Genomic DNA, 16494 nt, shown 5'->3' on the forward strand with positions numbered 1-16494 from the left:
GCTGATTTTTTGCATACGATCTTAAAATTATGTATATTACATGCATTTTTTGGTTTTGAACGGATCTGAGATAGTGCTTTTTGTGAAAAAATTCGACTTTTTAACAGTAAATCAGTCTTAACTTCATTAATTGCACTTGAACATTGATCCTGATACTCTTGAAAAAAATATGCGCTCAAAAAATTCCGGGAAACTGGGATTCATGTAATTCGAGCGAAAAGTTAATTTTTCGCAGGCTGTGTTTATTATTTTGTCCAGGAAGCTTAAATATTGCAAAGTCAAGAGAACACTACTTACTATTAGTAACATGATATAAATATAAATAGAAACTGAAAAAAATAATATTTAATGAAAATGATTTATTGATATACGATATATATATATATTATATAACCATTACCCACCAGCTATATTGACTGGACGATAAAGCGGTACCATTATCCAAGGAAGGGGGGGTTGGGGCAAACCCATCACACCCTTCGTAATAAATTTTGAATACATAAAACAATGTTTAATCTCTCCATGTTAAAAAGAGTTTAAGCACGGCGTGAGACGCGCTCTAACAAAATAATATCTGAGCGCGTTCTCACACGCGCGCGTACATAAGCAAGCATTTATATAAATTACATTAAAAGAACAAATACAATGCAAAAATCGGGGCGTTTTTACACTTATCATTCGTATCACAGGCCTTGTGTAAAGTGTTTTATTTTACGTTATTTTTTAAATTTTAGAAAAAAACATTTAACATAAATTTTGTATTTGCATTGAGTCTGGGTGTTAACTACAGAGAATTAAATGAGGGGAAACTAGATTAATTGTTAAGGTTCTCTGTGCACACCGACTGCTTGAATATTAGTACAATATATGCTCAGAATGAATATCTATCAAGTATTTAAATCGTAAGTTTAAATAATCGAATATTACATTTAATAATATTTAACAATCCTATATAATGAATATTTAATTATCAACAAAATTATTTAACAGCCTAGAGTTGCAAACCAGCACACGAATATCAGCAGGCGTGACAGGGCGGGGGCCAGTGCTAAAATTTCAAGAGGGCGCCATATTCAAAATTGCGTCAGTTAAAATAAACTAGCGCCATTTTGTTAAAAGGCGATAATTAAAATTTGAAAACGGACCAACCGCCCAACTTGAAGAATAATGTATTAACAAGATGTGAGGAAACCCACAAAAATAATATGATCGCTAAGTTAACCGGCCTAACTGGAAGTTTATGAGCAAATGTGTAAGTACGCAATTAAGGCGGGAGAATATTATTTTTGCGGATTTCCCACGAGATTTCTGAGATATGTTGCGACATAATTCTAGAAGTTTCCTAAAAAATGCCTTACACTGAACATACTTGATTATTACTGTATTTTTTAATTTATAGAAATATCACAAAATAACAGTTTTTAAAAACTTTTTACAATACAATAATGCATTTTTACTGTGTATAGTTTTTTTTACGATACAACGCCACGACTTTGGCATTGTCCTTGTTCTTTAACTTTGGCAGTCAGGGCTGACTNGGGGGGGGTGAAAAGTCCTTCTATAAAAGGCTTTATCTACAACACAAAAAAAGGGGGACAACGGACCCTCATCATAAAATGATCAGACTTTTCACCCAAATAATCCGGAACAATTATGTACAAAACTTTTTAATTAAATCTTCAAAATTTCTTGAAATTTAACTTCCTGGTGTGAGGAAGGTTTGCTTGACCCCTGGTTAGAGGGAGACGTGGAGACCGGTCAAACAACAGCTGTTCGGTTAGTGATGACTTCTATGTATACTAAACAATTTAGGGAAGGTTAAAGGGATAGTAGACGTTGTTTCAAGTAACTCTGCTTAAAAAGTGACATGACCGATTCACAACGGTAACTTATGTCTGGCAAAGAATTGATGAGATATCTTTATGTACTAGTTGAAAATTGATTGATTTTCTTTGTGGTTTCTCTAGTGACCTATGTCACATGAAAAAGAAAGTCGAAAAAATTACTGACGACGGTATCTAACTTATTGCTACTTAGCTAAAGGTTTTATCAAAGAGAATCGGATATGCTTCTCTTTTTTTAGATGGAGGGTTACGGGTAATTAAGTGGGTTATATTTTGAGGCCAAAATTTATGAATAAAAAAGTAGTTTAGCTAGTCTCGAAGCACTGGATAATTGAAAATTTAAAAAGTGAATGAACAAATCTTTGTTTTCCCCAAGCTGAAATTAAAAATAATTTTACCTGAAATAAGCAGCTGCTGACTGGTTTAAAGCCTTTGCTGCTGAGCCTGCCAGGCATTCCAAGCTGCTGCATACTGCTGCTGTTGTTGCCTAAATATAAATAAAATAATTTTCTTTGTGTACTCTAATGGTAAAATCCGCGAAACTTTTTTTTCTCTTAAAATTAAAAGTTCAGAAAAGCAAAACTGTGTATATATATTATTTCTATCAATTTGAAAAATTATAATAAAAAATTCTCAATTTTCAGTTTTTAAATCCTCTAGTTCCTTTCTTATTAGTATATTCTTAAGATATATAGACGCTGTTCAGCTAAAAAAATGAGAAGCCATCGAAAGGCACCTTTTCCGTAAAAATTAGACCAGAACTAAAAATTGAGAATTTTCTTACAACAATTTTGCGAATTTTCTGCGATTCTGTTATTCAATATTTACAAAATTTTAGAATTTAATAGTACTTCAGATTTTGAGAGAAAAAATTCAGCGATTTTTTTTGGGAGTACAAAAAAAATGAAACTCCAAAAAATATGGAAAAAATAACATACAGGAGAGTTGCAATTTTGCACCAGACACCACTCAGTCTTTTAGACTCACCCTGTATATTTTGAAGTTACACCCCGGGCCCCCCTGACGCGTTTTCTCCTCATTTTTGATACTCAACAAAAAGTTGAGTTCAAAAACCGGTTTAATATTCTATTTGGCGGATTTTCATGGTAGGAATTGTCGCATTCCGGGTTCTTATGAGAACAAGACTCAACAGTCAACATTGAGCCCTTTTCTCTACTAAAACCAACCAAGGTCGTTTTCATTTTCATTAGGCCTATATCCTTAAGTCGAGCCGAAGATCTTGCAGCTGTCAGTCACAAGACAAAAGCTGTTCTCGGAGTTGGGTCGAAGATTGGGTCTTAAACTCGGGGTTAAGGAATTACGATTCGAGCCGAAGTTTTTAAATCGCGGGCTCTGGGATTAGTCTATTTGGATCCAGGATACGGATCCGCAATTAAAGAACCTTAACACGGATTTTTGAAGTGATCGATATTGTCACTTATCTACTTTCAGAGCGAGTTGAAAAATGAACAACTAAATTCAGTAATTGTCGGCGTCAAGAAATCTTTTTAAATGGCCAAAAATCTATTTAAAATATAAACTACAGGGTGTCCCAATAAACATGGGAATTGAGGAACGACTTAAATACGTCTTTGATTTTCGATAATTGATTTAAAGTGCATCAAAAAAAAGATTGAAAGTCTAGTAAGCTTTCCAATATGTTGTATAACTTCTTTGTACTTTAAAATTGACTGAGATATTAAACATTTGAATGGTAGACTACATTTATGGAAATCTCGAGACTAGTACTTTTCGGTGTTTAATGTGATACTTTCAAATAATGTTTTAGAAATAATCCCGCTTGGAACAAGACGATATAAAAGTTGTCATTTAATTTCCATGCTAATTGGGCCACTCCGGATATTAATATTAAAAAAAACTTACTGTGCTAGTTGCTGCTGATAGAACTGAGGGAAAGTGTATGGATTGAAGTCAGGACCTAAAGTACAATCTATATATATATAAACTTGTTTCCAGTAAACGTCAAAACGGCTGAACTGATAGGTCCCACATTTTTTGAAGCAACTCACATGAGCCCTAAAAAGGTTTGTGGATGGTGTCGGAAAAAAATGTCGAAATTTATTATATTCTTTCTTTATTGTCTATATATAAATTTGGCTTGTCTGTTTGTTTGTTTATTTGTTTGTCTGTCTGTCTGTTTGTATCCAATAAACGTCAAAACGGCTGAACCAATCGGGCCCAAATTTTTTGTAGGACATCTAGGGACCCCAGGGAAGGTTTATGAATGATTGAAATTTTAAATATTTGTCTCCATCAAAATTCGATCGTTATTAAATTTTTGAAAATTTTGAAAATCCGCGAAATTTTTTGTGAAAATCCGCGAATTATTTTTGTTTTGTTTTACGATGTACACAAAGAGAACATGTTCACAATAAATTTAAGGCTAGAAAGAAGGGCGCGAAGCGCCTTGAATTTCTAGTATTCTAAAATGTGCAAATTTAAAAAGAGAAATCTCCGCGAAATATGATTTACAAAGAAAACTGGGAGCTTGAAGAGCAACGGTAGGTCAACAGGTAGGGCACAAAGCCTAGTTTAGTAAAAATTAAGAATATTTCGTAATCATTTTATTTCCCCCTTAAAATGCAACTCTTTTTCTAATCATAGTAACAGAAATACATCTTAAAAAATTTAAATATTATTAAAACTTTTTTTATATAATAAATCCAAATTAAACGAGATGAGTAATTTCTATCTAAATATAGTATTTACGTCATTTTAACCGAAACCCCTTATTTTCAAAGGGAGGGGAAGGGAGAAGATTTTTCAAGACTCCTGTAAAAAAAAAGAAGGTAAGACCCACCTGGTGAGGGGGCAGTAGGTGGAGCTGCAGGCGAAGGACTAGAACCCGGACCCGGCATTCCTCCGCTCAACGCACCTCCCAACCCTCCGTTGATTCCGCCCAAACCGCCGTTAATCCCACCCAATCCACCATTAATACCGCCTCCCAGACCGTTAAGGCTAATACCGCCGCTCAGCGGTCCGCCAGATAACGGACCGCCCGACAGCGGGCCACCGCTAAGAGGACCACCGTTAAGACCGCCGCTAAGAGGTCCACCTGACAGGGGACTTGCTGTAAGACCAGTCCAGCCACCTCCTTGGAACAAATCTAAACCAAACCAAATTTGTAAAAATCTTCTCCAAAATAGAGAAAGCACAATAACGCCCCAATTGATGTATTGATAAAAATATATTCGGATTCAATAAAGAAGTCTATTGAAGGGAATTGTCGCTGTATTTAACCTTTCCGGAACAGAACTTTATTAAAAGAATTTAAACCAAAACTTCGGTAGAAGACTTATGATTGATCAGAATAAAAATTTGTCTAGAAAATTTGTCCATTTTACTTATTATACTTATACTTAGATTTATCGTTAAAAAAAGATTTGCGAAATTTTAGTTTTACAAGGAATAAATGGCGGAATGTATGTTATCTCTTAAATGACCTGTAAGAGGTTGAGGACCGGAGGATTGACCGGGCCAAGGTGAAGTGCTGGGACCAGGCCAGGCAGTTACTCCGCCCCAGGTGGCCGAGGGCGGAGATACTCCACCTCCCATACCATCTCCACGGTTTTTCTGGTTAGCCATAGATACCTGGATAGAGAATAGTTAAGGGACTGGTAAATGTAATAGCAAACGACCTACCATTGAGAGAGAGGAATGCCCGATTCAAAAGGACACCCTTAAAACCTTTGAATACTCAATAATGTGAAAATATCGTAATTTTCAAGTTCAGAGAAACCACAAATGAAAATGACCAATTTTCAAAGAGAAGGTGATTGCTTTTCTTTATAATATATTTTTGTGTGTGTCAAGTGTCAGGTATGATTTTGAGCAGGACTTAGGATTCGGATCCGTTGGATCCGCAAGATTTTGGCTTCCTGGATCTAGATCCGCAAAAACATGCGAATCCACGGATCCGGATCCAAGGGGTAAAATATCAACCAAAAACTTTTTTACTCCTAAAACCCAAATCTGAATTTTAGAAAAAAAAGAGTGATTTTAAGTTTCCTCATTTCTGAATGGTTCATCAAGTTTTAGGTTAAAAATAAGCAAAAAAATAAAACCAAAAATTTGAAAATTATTTTTTTGTTAAAAAAATTCAGTAAATCTTTAAGAAATGACCTGGGTCCGGATCAGGAACAATTTTTTTTCCAGTGCGGATCCAGGATCCGGATCCGCATGAAAATTAAAAGGATTCTAAGAACTGATTTTAAGGTTTATTTGTTGAATTGGCGAGACAAAATTATTTCAAGGAAAAATAAAATAATTTTGGGAAAAATTTCAAGAGTGAAAAAAAATTAGCTTACATATCCCCCCCCCCATTTCCGGAGGATTTAAGAACTGAGGAGGGGATATGATTTTTGAAGATATTAAAAAAAACCAGAATTACACATGAAAAGGCAAGTTATTTTTTATCCTTCATACTGTTCACCCAAAAAGTTGTTTATATTCCTTCCTGAATTAAACCCCTGTAATTATTTGTGTTTTTATATGACAAACCTAACTTGAGAAAAAAATATATTTTTAAAATATACACCCCAGTTAACTGTTGAAATTTACATTTGTGCATATAACATTCTGAGCATGTCACCGACATTCTGAGCATGATACCTTTATTGGTTTACTTCCAAGTCCTAGTTCTCCGGTCATATTACTAAGGGCATGTTGCTGCTCATGCTCAAGTCCAAACCTAGATATTGGCATTTTGGATAGACAAGATTGATAGATAGATGTACAGGGTTACCCACAAAGGATGAGACTATAAAGACGACCAAAAACTATGTGACGATCTAAGGTTAGATATAGTAATCTAATAGCGTATATAAAAATTGGCAAAGAAAGAAAAAAGTTTTTAGTTGCCGGGAGTCGTGAATATAAGGAACCAATGAGTATGGAATAGAAGGGAGATACAAATAACGCGGCCCGCCCTATTATATGATAACACATGCTTTACAGCCGTTACTTCATTTGAATAAGAAATATTTGTCTGATGTTCAATTACCGCGTATACAATAACCTATTCTGAATATTTCTTATACAAAAGTACCGTCAGCAAAGCATGCATAATCATATGGTAGAGCGGGCCGCGTCAATTATATCTCCCTTCTATTCTATACTCCTTGAAGGAAACAGACAGTATAAATTCCGTACAAACGTCTTTGAAGTTGCATCCTTTTTGAGTAACCTTGTATATATATGGATGGATAGACATAATAGATAGATTTATTTTAACAAGAAACATTTTAACATCAACTTATAAGCAACGTTAATAACAGAACGACATTGAAAAATCAGAACTCCTTCAGTAATTTATTAAATTTTTTTTTCAGAACTTTTAAATATGGGTTTCAAAAGATGCGCCTTAAACACATTTAATATATTTTCATTACCTGACAAAACCGTATCCCTTGCTGAAGCCTGTCTCATCCAGAACAACCTAATCAATCAATCAATCAATATATATCAATCAATCAATCAAAGTATTTCAATCCAGCATCCAAAATTCCACCAATACGTCAGTAATTTAACATACCAAAAAAGTAATAAATTAATCAGTGAATTATCAATTTATCAGTTAAATCATCAAATAACAAAAATTTCGCAGATTATAATTTTATTTCGTGGATTTAAATTTTTTTTAAATTGTTAAAAGCCAAATTTGTGAAAATTTGATCATTCATAAACCAGGAGTCACGTGAGGTCAACAACGATTTTGGGCCCAATCGATTCAACCGTTTTGACGTTTATTGGATACGAACATACAAACAAAAAACAAACAGAGCTGCAAACTTTAGAATGAGATATCCTTCATCCCGATCGCTTAATCTGATTATTCAATGTACACACTTTTGATTTTCTTCTTAGAATCCTCTTTTTGGATATTTCTACTGTATAAAAGTTACGTTTGATAAATACAGAGATGATGCTATATCGATTGGACTAACATCTGATTGAATTAAAGTCAGCTGTTCACACGCCGGCTTTAAGAGCATCTAAACAAATATAAATTTAATCATGTTAATATGAAATTGTTAAAAAATATACTTAAGGATTATTGTCATTTTGAACGTCAGTCTTAATAAACATCAATCCAAAACTTACGTTTGTTCAATCGATGTTTAGTTCAATTGATATGACACCATCAACACCAGAAATCAAAACCGGTTTTTCAAAAGTTAAAGAGTACATCTGAACATGACACGTTGATTGGTTAAATTTTTAACTTCTTTCTTGGATATCGAATGCGTTTTAAATAATCTTGGGTTTAGTAAAACCAGGAGTTTAAGCATTAATCTTGATATCCACTGTTCTAAAGTTTTCAGCTCAGATAAGCTAAGTTTATATAAAGATAAGATTTTAAAATATAGATTACCTTGGCGCATCGAACTGATGTATATCGACCGATGAAAAACCTGTATAGGGCATAGTCATCGACCTAAAATATAGATTAAATTAGGACATTTTATTATTTGATTTTGAAATCAAGCCTAAAGCCTCCGTACGTCGTATCCCATCAATTTATTTGATTTTTTTTATGTAACGTTCAGAAAATTATTTTTTGATAATTTATTACAAACAAACCTGAACTTTTTAGTGTATCATTTCTAAATCAATTCTAGGAGGGGTACTTACTTCTAGTAATAACCTCCCCTATTCACGCTCGTGGATGATTGAATAGGGTAAGATGATAGTAAACAGTGGAGCAACTAGCACTTATGTGAGGGGGGGGGGGGGGAAATTAAATTTTGAGGGGCTGAAAATTTTGTTCAAAAAAGTGAGGTTTTCAGGATATATCAGATTCTTATAATATCCATGGCTTGTTCTTATGTTTAAAAAAAATATACTTCCAACAGCTTTAAAATAAATAACAATAGAAAATTATTTAAACAAGCGCCAAAAAATACCTGCCTTCTAGTGGCTTTTCATGTATTTCTTAGTCATTGTAATACTTATGAGTTATAAATTAAAAATGACTGAAATTCTTAAACTCGAAACAAGAAACAGGTTAGAATTTCTATTAGAAAGATTTTGGTATTTTTTCTAACTTGACTAAATTTTATAAAAGATGGTCCACACTCCACAATAATTATCATACTGGAGTCAAGTGAGGGGGGGGGGGGGGCGAAATATGCTTGAAGGGGGCGAAACACTGTTTGCCCCCCCCCCCTAGTTGCGCCACTGATAGTGAATGGTTGATTACCTCTGGGGTGAGGTCCCCAACCCAGATGCTGGTATCCACTTCTCCCTGCTGTAGCCGAGTACTATTATGGTTTAGCTTAAACCTGCAAAATTAAATTATGTTAACTACTGGAAGCTTCTCGAAACAAATTTAGCAACTTATTTGTTCATAATTTTCTTTATTATTTGTGTAAAAAATATAAATTCTGTGAGGAAGACGTTGACTAAACCTTTTTAGTGCTGTTTTCTATTATTATAACTTTGAAAAATGGTCAAAATTTTGTGAAAGAAACGAATTAAAAGAATTTTCAAAAAATCTTCCAAATGACAATATACATTTACTTCATATATATTCTATTTAATAATTTAGACACCTGATTGGTGGATTACTGTTAGGAATAATCTTCCCACCCAGACGATGCATCGCCACAATTGCCGTCTGTTTTCAAATATCAATAATAAAATGTAAGCAAGCTTGCAGATTAATATCTTCAATTTTTAATTTGGAAAATGTTTAAGTTAATGACAAAAAGTTTTCAATGAATAGTTCTCTACCTGTGTGCTCAGTTAGCTGAACTGTACACTTACAACTGTTTAATAATATTGATATACAGGGTGTCCCATATCATATTAGACCGTTAATCAGTCTAAATTATGTTTTTTGGACTAATAAGAAATATTAAGAAGAATATATCATTTCGTAAAATTGAAAAAGGCTTATATAAATTTTTTCTTGCAGAAAATGTTAGGTTTTTCGAGTATTATGGGTTTATTTTGGCGTTGAAGCGCTCTGTACTATAGGTTAGGCCAGAATCAACTTATAATAAACAAACATGCAGTACACTTTCGGTATAGTTCATGACCTGTACAATTAGTAAAGGATTAGCGTACATCATCACTCTATACACTATAACCTCGTCGGTAGTAAATAATCTGAGATTAGATTAGGAAACAATAAAAAACAAAAAGGAAATAACTATTTTTTAAAGAAAAGATTTATTATTTGTTTTAAAAAGATATTTCCCTGATCACTGTCAAAGTTAACAAAACCATATCCAGCTGGTTCTCCAGTAAATTTGTTACTCATCACCTGAACAAACATTGGTTAAAACAGATACTCTATGCTGCAAAGTTCTTTTCGGGCATTAACGAAATAATATCTTTATTAAGTGGCATGGGCATAATCCAGGGGCGTATTTTTTTAATTCCCTCCAGTTGGCAGATGTGTGAAGAGCATTTTTTTTTCAACAAGAATACAGATAATTTACTCATGGCCAATTTCTTAGACGCTCTACCACAGGTAGAACCATAGTCACACTATGGTTACGCTCTACCAGAGCAGTGTAGATAGATAGATACGACCTATAGTTGTACCTATGGTTAAATGAATAAGAAATTGGCCATCAATCTTGAACACACAAGCTTAAATTGTACCATTGTGATTAAAACATGCCAATCTGGAAATGAAGGGACGCTTGAAATTAATGGAACAGTCCCTTTAAAAACCTCACCTTGATAGAAACAACATTAGGCTCGCCCATCAGGCTCATGGCGCCCTAAATAATTCAAATTAAAAAAATCAGCTAATAAACAATATTTATAAACTAACTTTAGTTTCTTCTTTGGTTGGAAAGAGATTATAAGTAAAACTTCTTTGGTTGGAAAGAGATTATAAGTAAAACTTCTTTGGTTGGAAAGAGATTATAAGAAAACTTCTTTGGTTGATGTATGCAGCTTTCAATTTTAGTAAGTTGGCATTCAGCTTCTGAATTTTGCAATTAACAAATCCTCAGAGAATAAAAAACAAGTGTTAAGGTTTCTCCTAGCAGTTCTTGATAATCATTCTTTAGCTAATTATTTAAGACGTCAATAAGCAGGGGAGTATTCGGAGGTCCAAAAATCGTATACTAGGACGGACCCAAAATAAGTTTATTTTTGAGCTCTTGACCTATATATCATCGTTATAGATTAGAAATAAATGTTTTTTTTTAAGCTCTTGACCTACAAATCATCGTTAAAGATAGAAAAAAAATAAACTTATTTTTGAGCTCTTGACCTATATATCATCGTTAAAGATTAGAAAAAAAAGTTTCTTTTAGAGCTCTTGGCCTACATCTGATCGTTAAGATACGTTTGAGCTTCATCCTGACGGTTTAGAGTCAAATTGACACTTATTCTAAATTCTTCAGAATATCTGCAATCTTCTAAGATTTAAGAATGGGTCCGACATATATAACGATTATTGGACCACATTCTCATCATTTCCGATCAGAGAATGATTATTTAGGATAAGAAATAAGTTCACAAGAATTAAATTCTTTGATATGATCTCATCATCTGATAATACGAGTTTTAAAGTTCAATTTTTGAATGAAGTTGAAACCAAGAAGCACAGGAACTCCTGGAACTAAACGTGGAGAAAGTTAATCGTCGATTTAAACATAATCCGACCTGTAAAAAGTTCTCATCCATATACGGCTCTAAGCCCCCGATCCATAATGCACCAACTCTGCCACCCACAGTCATTTTAATTAAATTTAATTAACTTAATATACGATATTTAAAATTTTGAAAGACTGAAAAGTTTAATGTTAAATACAGTATTGAAGTGAAGCGCATGCGTGTCAAATAAAAAGTTTGAGAGCGCGGATTCTCGTGTGAATAACAGGGGTTAAATCTTTTCATTATTTATTTTAAAGAAAAAACTTTTTATTTCAAAAATAATTGTTAAAAAAAAAATAATTTTATTTTATTTTTTTTGACCTGATTCTAGAAAGCCCTGTTTTTCAAGGCAATGCTGTCATGTTATCTGAACTATAATGCGTCAAAACCACAACTTAATATTACTTCGTTAAAATAGAGCAAAATATAGATGATCATGAATGATAAACAACTTAAAACTTCATTTTAAACTTGCAAGACAACATAAAAAGTTCCTAAAAGAATTTAACCTTTTACAATTAATTAAACATTTTATTAAATGTAGTAACAAAGTTACAAAGTATTTGCCGTGGTAAATTTCAAATATCTTAAGGTCTAGCAGGCTATTGTTCGTTAGACCTATATAGACATTTTTTAGTTAATTTTAGTCAGCTGATTGGAGGTAGGTAGGACGGTTGACGTAGCATGGAAAAGTAGGCTATGATGAAAGGGGTTGATACAACATTTAATTTAAATGTCAGAAAAACATTCAAAATTATATTAAAATCATCATAAAATAAAAAACAACTTAGTAAAAGATTTAATTAAATTTGTGAAATTTATTATCACTGAAAGTTTCAAAGATTCATCATAACTTTTAATATTTTCCCTTGCCTTATGTTTTTCTTAATTCTGGCTTTGTTTCCAATGAAATTTTAGTAACTTTTTAATTCAATTTAATTCACAGAATTGAATTTTTGCTCTCGACTTGTAAAACTTTTTCTTTACTAATAAGTAAATAATTTTGCTGTTACGGCCATCAAAGACGACTTCGCAAAATTTTAAGATAAAACCGCGGTATTCAGCGCACTTTATAAATGAAAACAAACCCGCCAATAAATAATTTTTTAAAAGCTGGTCGGTAGCTATTACTATTTAACGATTTTAAAAACTGATGAGCTTGGACATTCATTATTTACAAATAAATACTATGTAATTCTAATTATAATTAAAATTTCAGATGAAATACAATATTTTTTCTAGAATTTGATTTTTTATATTTCAGATCGATCACAACATGTCATCTCTTCGTGCTGGTAATTCTGGAGATGAAACCATTTTCTACACGAACTTGAAGTTATTAGGTAAAAATTATTCATTTAATTGTTTTTGTCAACGTTAAATTTAGCCTTGGGATTAGCGTACATCATCACTCTATACACTATAACCTAAACTTAAATTATAAATGCAATCCAGGGTTTGAAGAAAAGGAGATTACTCTGAAACCAGATATGTTTGAGTATTCAAATCCGAAAGGATTTCAACAGGTGAAAATTAGAAATATATTTTGTGGTGATGCATATTATGTTGCACTAATAATGTTCAGTCTTACTGTAAGAATTTACATTGATAACCAGAAATAGGAAGACGACTTTTAGACTCAAGACCAATCAGTACGGGACACAGCAATTGTGCAGTGTTAATTGATCCATTTCACTTAATGATTTAATAAGTATTTAGTAAAACTATTGACTTTGTAATTATATCAAATGCACTTCAGAATTGCCAAAAAGCCGTCTTCCTAATTCAGAGTTTTCTGGTTCATATTTCATATTTTTATTATGTCCATGTTTTTATTCAACTACAAAGCATGAGATATTACGAATAAACAATCACAATTTACTATGCAGATTGAACCCGCCTAACCAGGGTAGGTTGTTTTGAGTGTTTGGCACTAAGAACTTTCAGTTCTGAAATTAATGGATTTAAATGTGCCTCGAAAGTACTATTACTAACCGCTCTGATAGCCTTCTTTCGCAAAGATATGTTTTTTGCAGCTTAAAGTTTTAGTTCAGTGTTTATCACTGCAAGAATGACAAACAGAATTTAAACATACATACATTTCATATTTTCTGATACCAAATGAATATAGTACTAAAATACATTTACTAAATTACTGAGAGAAATTAAGAAATTAAACAAACTTTAGTTTAAATCTTAAGCAAATAAATGCCAATAAATATTTATATTGGCTTAAGAATGAATTTAAAAAAAAACCAATTTTTAGAATGCTTTCATATTTTCGGAGAAAGACTGCATGAAGAGTGACAAAAGTATGTTTTTGTTTCGAATTTTCAGAGTAAGAGTGAATTGAGTATGTTTCTGTGCATTTAAAGGGTTAGACTGTTGATAATCTCTCTATATCTAGGTGACCCACTTCCTATTATCTCTATTAAACCTTGAGAGGAGTAAATCTGAGTTTAGAGACTGCTGGCCTCCTCTAGACAAGAAACAGGTGCCGCTTTTAAAATTTAATGTGCAGATTCTTCTTGCAGGCATCTGAAAGGAATCGATAATAAAAATTAAAAATAATTTAGATACATTTAGCGAAAAAAAATCTGCATTATAACACTGAATTATGAAACGGTGAAATGATGAAAATCCTTAAAACTATCCCAATTGGGTTGTTTTTGCCCTTAGAGATGAAATTACAAAAATCAACATGCGGCATATTTCATGGGCTTATCAAATAAGCAAGTTTTACATCTGTAGCCCAGATAACAAAAAATAAATCTTCCCCGGGTCATGTGAGGTTCCTTAAACAAATTTTGAACGTAACGGTTCTGCCCTTTTGACGTTTTTTGGATACAAGCAAATAAAACAGACAAGCAAAGTATTGATAAGAAATAAACCAACAGACAAGCAAAGTATTGATAAGAAATAAACCAACAGACAAGCAAAGTATTGATAAGAAAAAATATTTATACTCCTGTGAGTTGTAACAAATATAAACATTTACTATAAATATTGCATAACCTGATAATTTTTTAATTTTTCATTGATATTTTTAGTCACCAGGAGGAAGAAAGTTCATAACTTTTATCAGGTAAAACTAAAAAAAATACAAGTAACGAAATGAATAGCTTACTGATTGATATTTTGCATAAATCACATCTTAAATTGTGGACACCAGGAATCAAAAACAAACAAAAAAGGTATTTTCCTACATTGCGTTTTTCATGCAACATCAACTAGAAAAATTTTAGTTTTAGCAAATCTGCGAAAATGTAAATGAAAAATCCACGGGCACAGTACTAAAGATTTTAATGATCAAATAATGTTGTTTTCAGTAAATTCTCGAGATTGGTGATGAAACTGTTGTGTCACAAGGAATTCTAAATAATGGATTGGAAAGAAAAATGTGGTAGAAAATTTTTGTGTCAGAGTAGTTTAAATTTTTTAAATTAACCAAACCCAAATATCGTCCAGTAATTCAGTAGATAAATAAATTAAGGGAGAAGTATTGTTTAAGAAATTAAGAATGAATTTCAATATGGCATTTTATAAATAGCTCAGCCCATAAATTCTTGTTTAAGCTTCAGAAACTTTTTTAAAAGCCCTTGAAAAATGGAGACTTAAACACGTGTCACATGTTATTATTGACCAAGACAAAACTTTTGAGTTTTAGTATAGTCACTTCAATTTTGGGGTGTGGGTGTAGACTGTAGGACGTCCCAAAAAGAATGATTTGATTTGAAAGTTAGCAGTCCAATTTTCTTAAATGAGCTGGCATGTAATATTATGGGTATGAATTTTGAACAGCAATGAATAGCAACTTCATACCTTTATTTTTCATACCTTTTTCAAGGGGTGGGGGGGGGTGTGTGACATATAGATCCTTTTTGGGGTTACGTATCTAGAAAATATAGTTCTCTCTGGTTCTGTAAAAACTAGATTACTTGTTGAAGGGGCTAAAAATGTTCCGAGAATTAATAAGTTTTAACCCATTACTTTATTGTTTGGCTCCAGGAGGACATCTTTCTTCTACCGAAGCAGAAACAAAATTCAAAACAATTAAGGCATCATAATATTATCAACTGCCAATCAAAGTATAGAAGTTAAAGGGTCTGTTAATGAAATTTTAAGTTACCATCCGGTAAAAGAGTTACTCATCTGATTCACAACGGTACCATATCAGAATAAGAGAGATATCACATTTTTCTGCCTTGAAAAGATATGAATTTTATTAATTGACTCAGGTGCATGGACCCGCCATTACTTATATAAGCAAACCCCAATTGAAGATCATCATTTTTGTTTTACAGGTGGAAAAACTAGAATAGCTCGGTCATTTTTACTGAGGCCAAGGTGAATAAGATACTGTTGTGAATCAACTATACAACTCTAAATAAATGAAATTACTTCTCTTTAAAGTAGAAGTGTAGTGGCAGCTTCAGTTAATATTAATACCTGTTTATAGGAAAGCTAATTGTACTCTCTTACTTCAGAAAAATCAGGATGATCACAAAAAGTCAGGTAACTCTCCGGACAAACTGGACAAATTGGACAAACTGGACAAACTGAACAAACGGCTCAGTAACATTTTGTCTAGTACACTTTCGTCTAATAACATTTGGTCTAGTAACATTTGGTCTAGTAACATTTGGTCTAAGTAACATTTGGTCTAAGTAACTTTTGGTCTAAGTAACATTTCGTCTAAGTAACTTTTGGTCTAAGTAACATTTGGTCTAAGTAACATTTGGTCTAAGTAACTTTTAGTAAGTAAATTGGTCTAAAACTACAGAATTGGTTTAACTAACTTTAAGAAAGGAGTAAGTAACATTTTGTCCAAGTAACTTTTGGTATAAGTAATTTTTAGTAAGGAATTTGGTCTGAAGTACTTATCTACAAAAGTACTGGTTGAGTATCATAATTAATCCCGCCATTGAGTTCCTCTCAGTGTAACGTGTTTTAGAAGAGTGGAGAATTTCCCCTATACGAATTGCGGATTTCTTGATTTTGTTTCACG

The 16494-nt window shown here is 32.7% G+C and overlaps 3 protein-coding genes across 6 annotated transcripts in view; 2 read left to right on the forward strand and 1 right to left on the reverse strand.

The window, feature by feature from the left end:
• Positions 1-344: 344 nt before the first annotated feature.
• On the reverse strand, positions 345-11668 carry LOC111708853 (polyadenylate-binding protein RBP47). 4 transcript variants are annotated; one of them, XM_023482357.1, is made up of 15 exons: positions 11496-11668; positions 10556-10600; positions 10069-10134; positions 9419-9483; positions 9067-9148; positions 8239-8301; positions 7256-7302; positions 6477-6555; positions 5309-5456; positions 4666-4971; positions 3729-3783; positions 2243-2331; positions 1627-1799; positions 1359-1516; positions 345-1048 (listed from the first exon to the last, which is right to left on the reverse strand). In XM_023482357.1, exons 1-12 carry the CDS (start codon positions 11568-11570, stop codon positions 2268-2270), a joined length of 1095 nt encoding a protein of 364 aa, XP_023338125.1. In that variant the 5' UTR covers positions 11571-11668; the 3' UTR covers positions 345-1048; positions 1359-1516; positions 1627-1799; positions 2243-2267. The 4 variants fall into 4 exon arrangements, with proteins under 4 accessions (XP_023338125.1, XP_023338124.1, XP_023338122.1 ...); XM_023482356.1 differs by having other exon boundaries at positions 345-1516; positions 1634-1799; XM_023482354.1 differs by having other exon boundaries at positions 345-1516.
• A 1057-nt stretch (positions 11669-12725) lies between these two features.
• LOC111708858 (HAUS augmin-like complex subunit 6) lies at positions 12726-13980 on the forward strand (the record flags this gene model as incomplete). The annotated part of the gene is given in 3 exon segments (XM_023482362.1): positions 12726-12829; positions 12942-13012; positions 13894-13980. Coding segments are annotated over 3 exon segments (225 nt in total), but the record flags the coding sequence as incomplete, so codon positions are not given.
• A 560-nt stretch (positions 13981-14540) lies between these two features.
• LOC111708844 (uncharacterized) overlaps positions 14541-16494 on the forward strand; it is an 8749-nt gene continuing 6795 nt past the window's right edge. Inside the window, exons 1-4 of the mRNA XM_023482346.1 lie at positions 14541-14571; positions 14816-14855; positions 15495-15544; positions 15946-16001. Of these exons, the coding sequence (XP_023338114.1) occupies positions 14835-14855; positions 15495-15544; positions 15946-16001 (127 nt within the window). The 5' untranslated portion in view covers positions 14541-14571; positions 14816-14834. The remainder of the gene's footprint in view (positions 14572-14815; positions 14856-15494; positions 15545-15945; positions 16002-16494) is intronic.

Source organism: Eurytemora carolleeae, unplaced genomic scaffold, assembly GCF_000591075.1.
Source record: "Eurytemora carolleeae unplaced genomic scaffold, Eaff_2.0 scaffold588, whole genome shotgun sequence".
In the NCBI taxonomy this organism is placed as follows: domain Eukaryota; kingdom Metazoa; phylum Arthropoda; class Copepoda; order Calanoida; family Temoridae; genus Eurytemora; species Eurytemora carolleeae.

Coding starts and splice junctions, on each gene's coding strand:
- LOC111708853 (XM_023482356.1), bottom strand. CDS start 11,570: ATGACTGTGGGTGGCAGAGTTGGTGCATTATGGATCGGGGGCTTAGAG. Junction 9,149..9,418: donor AACAGTAATCCACCAATCAG/GTGTCTAAATTA, acceptor TTAATTTTGCAG/GTTTAAGCTAAACCATAATA. Junction 8,302..9,066: donor TTGGGGACCTCACCCCAGAG/GTAATCAACCAT, acceptor TCTATATTTTAG/GTCGATGACTATGCCCTATA.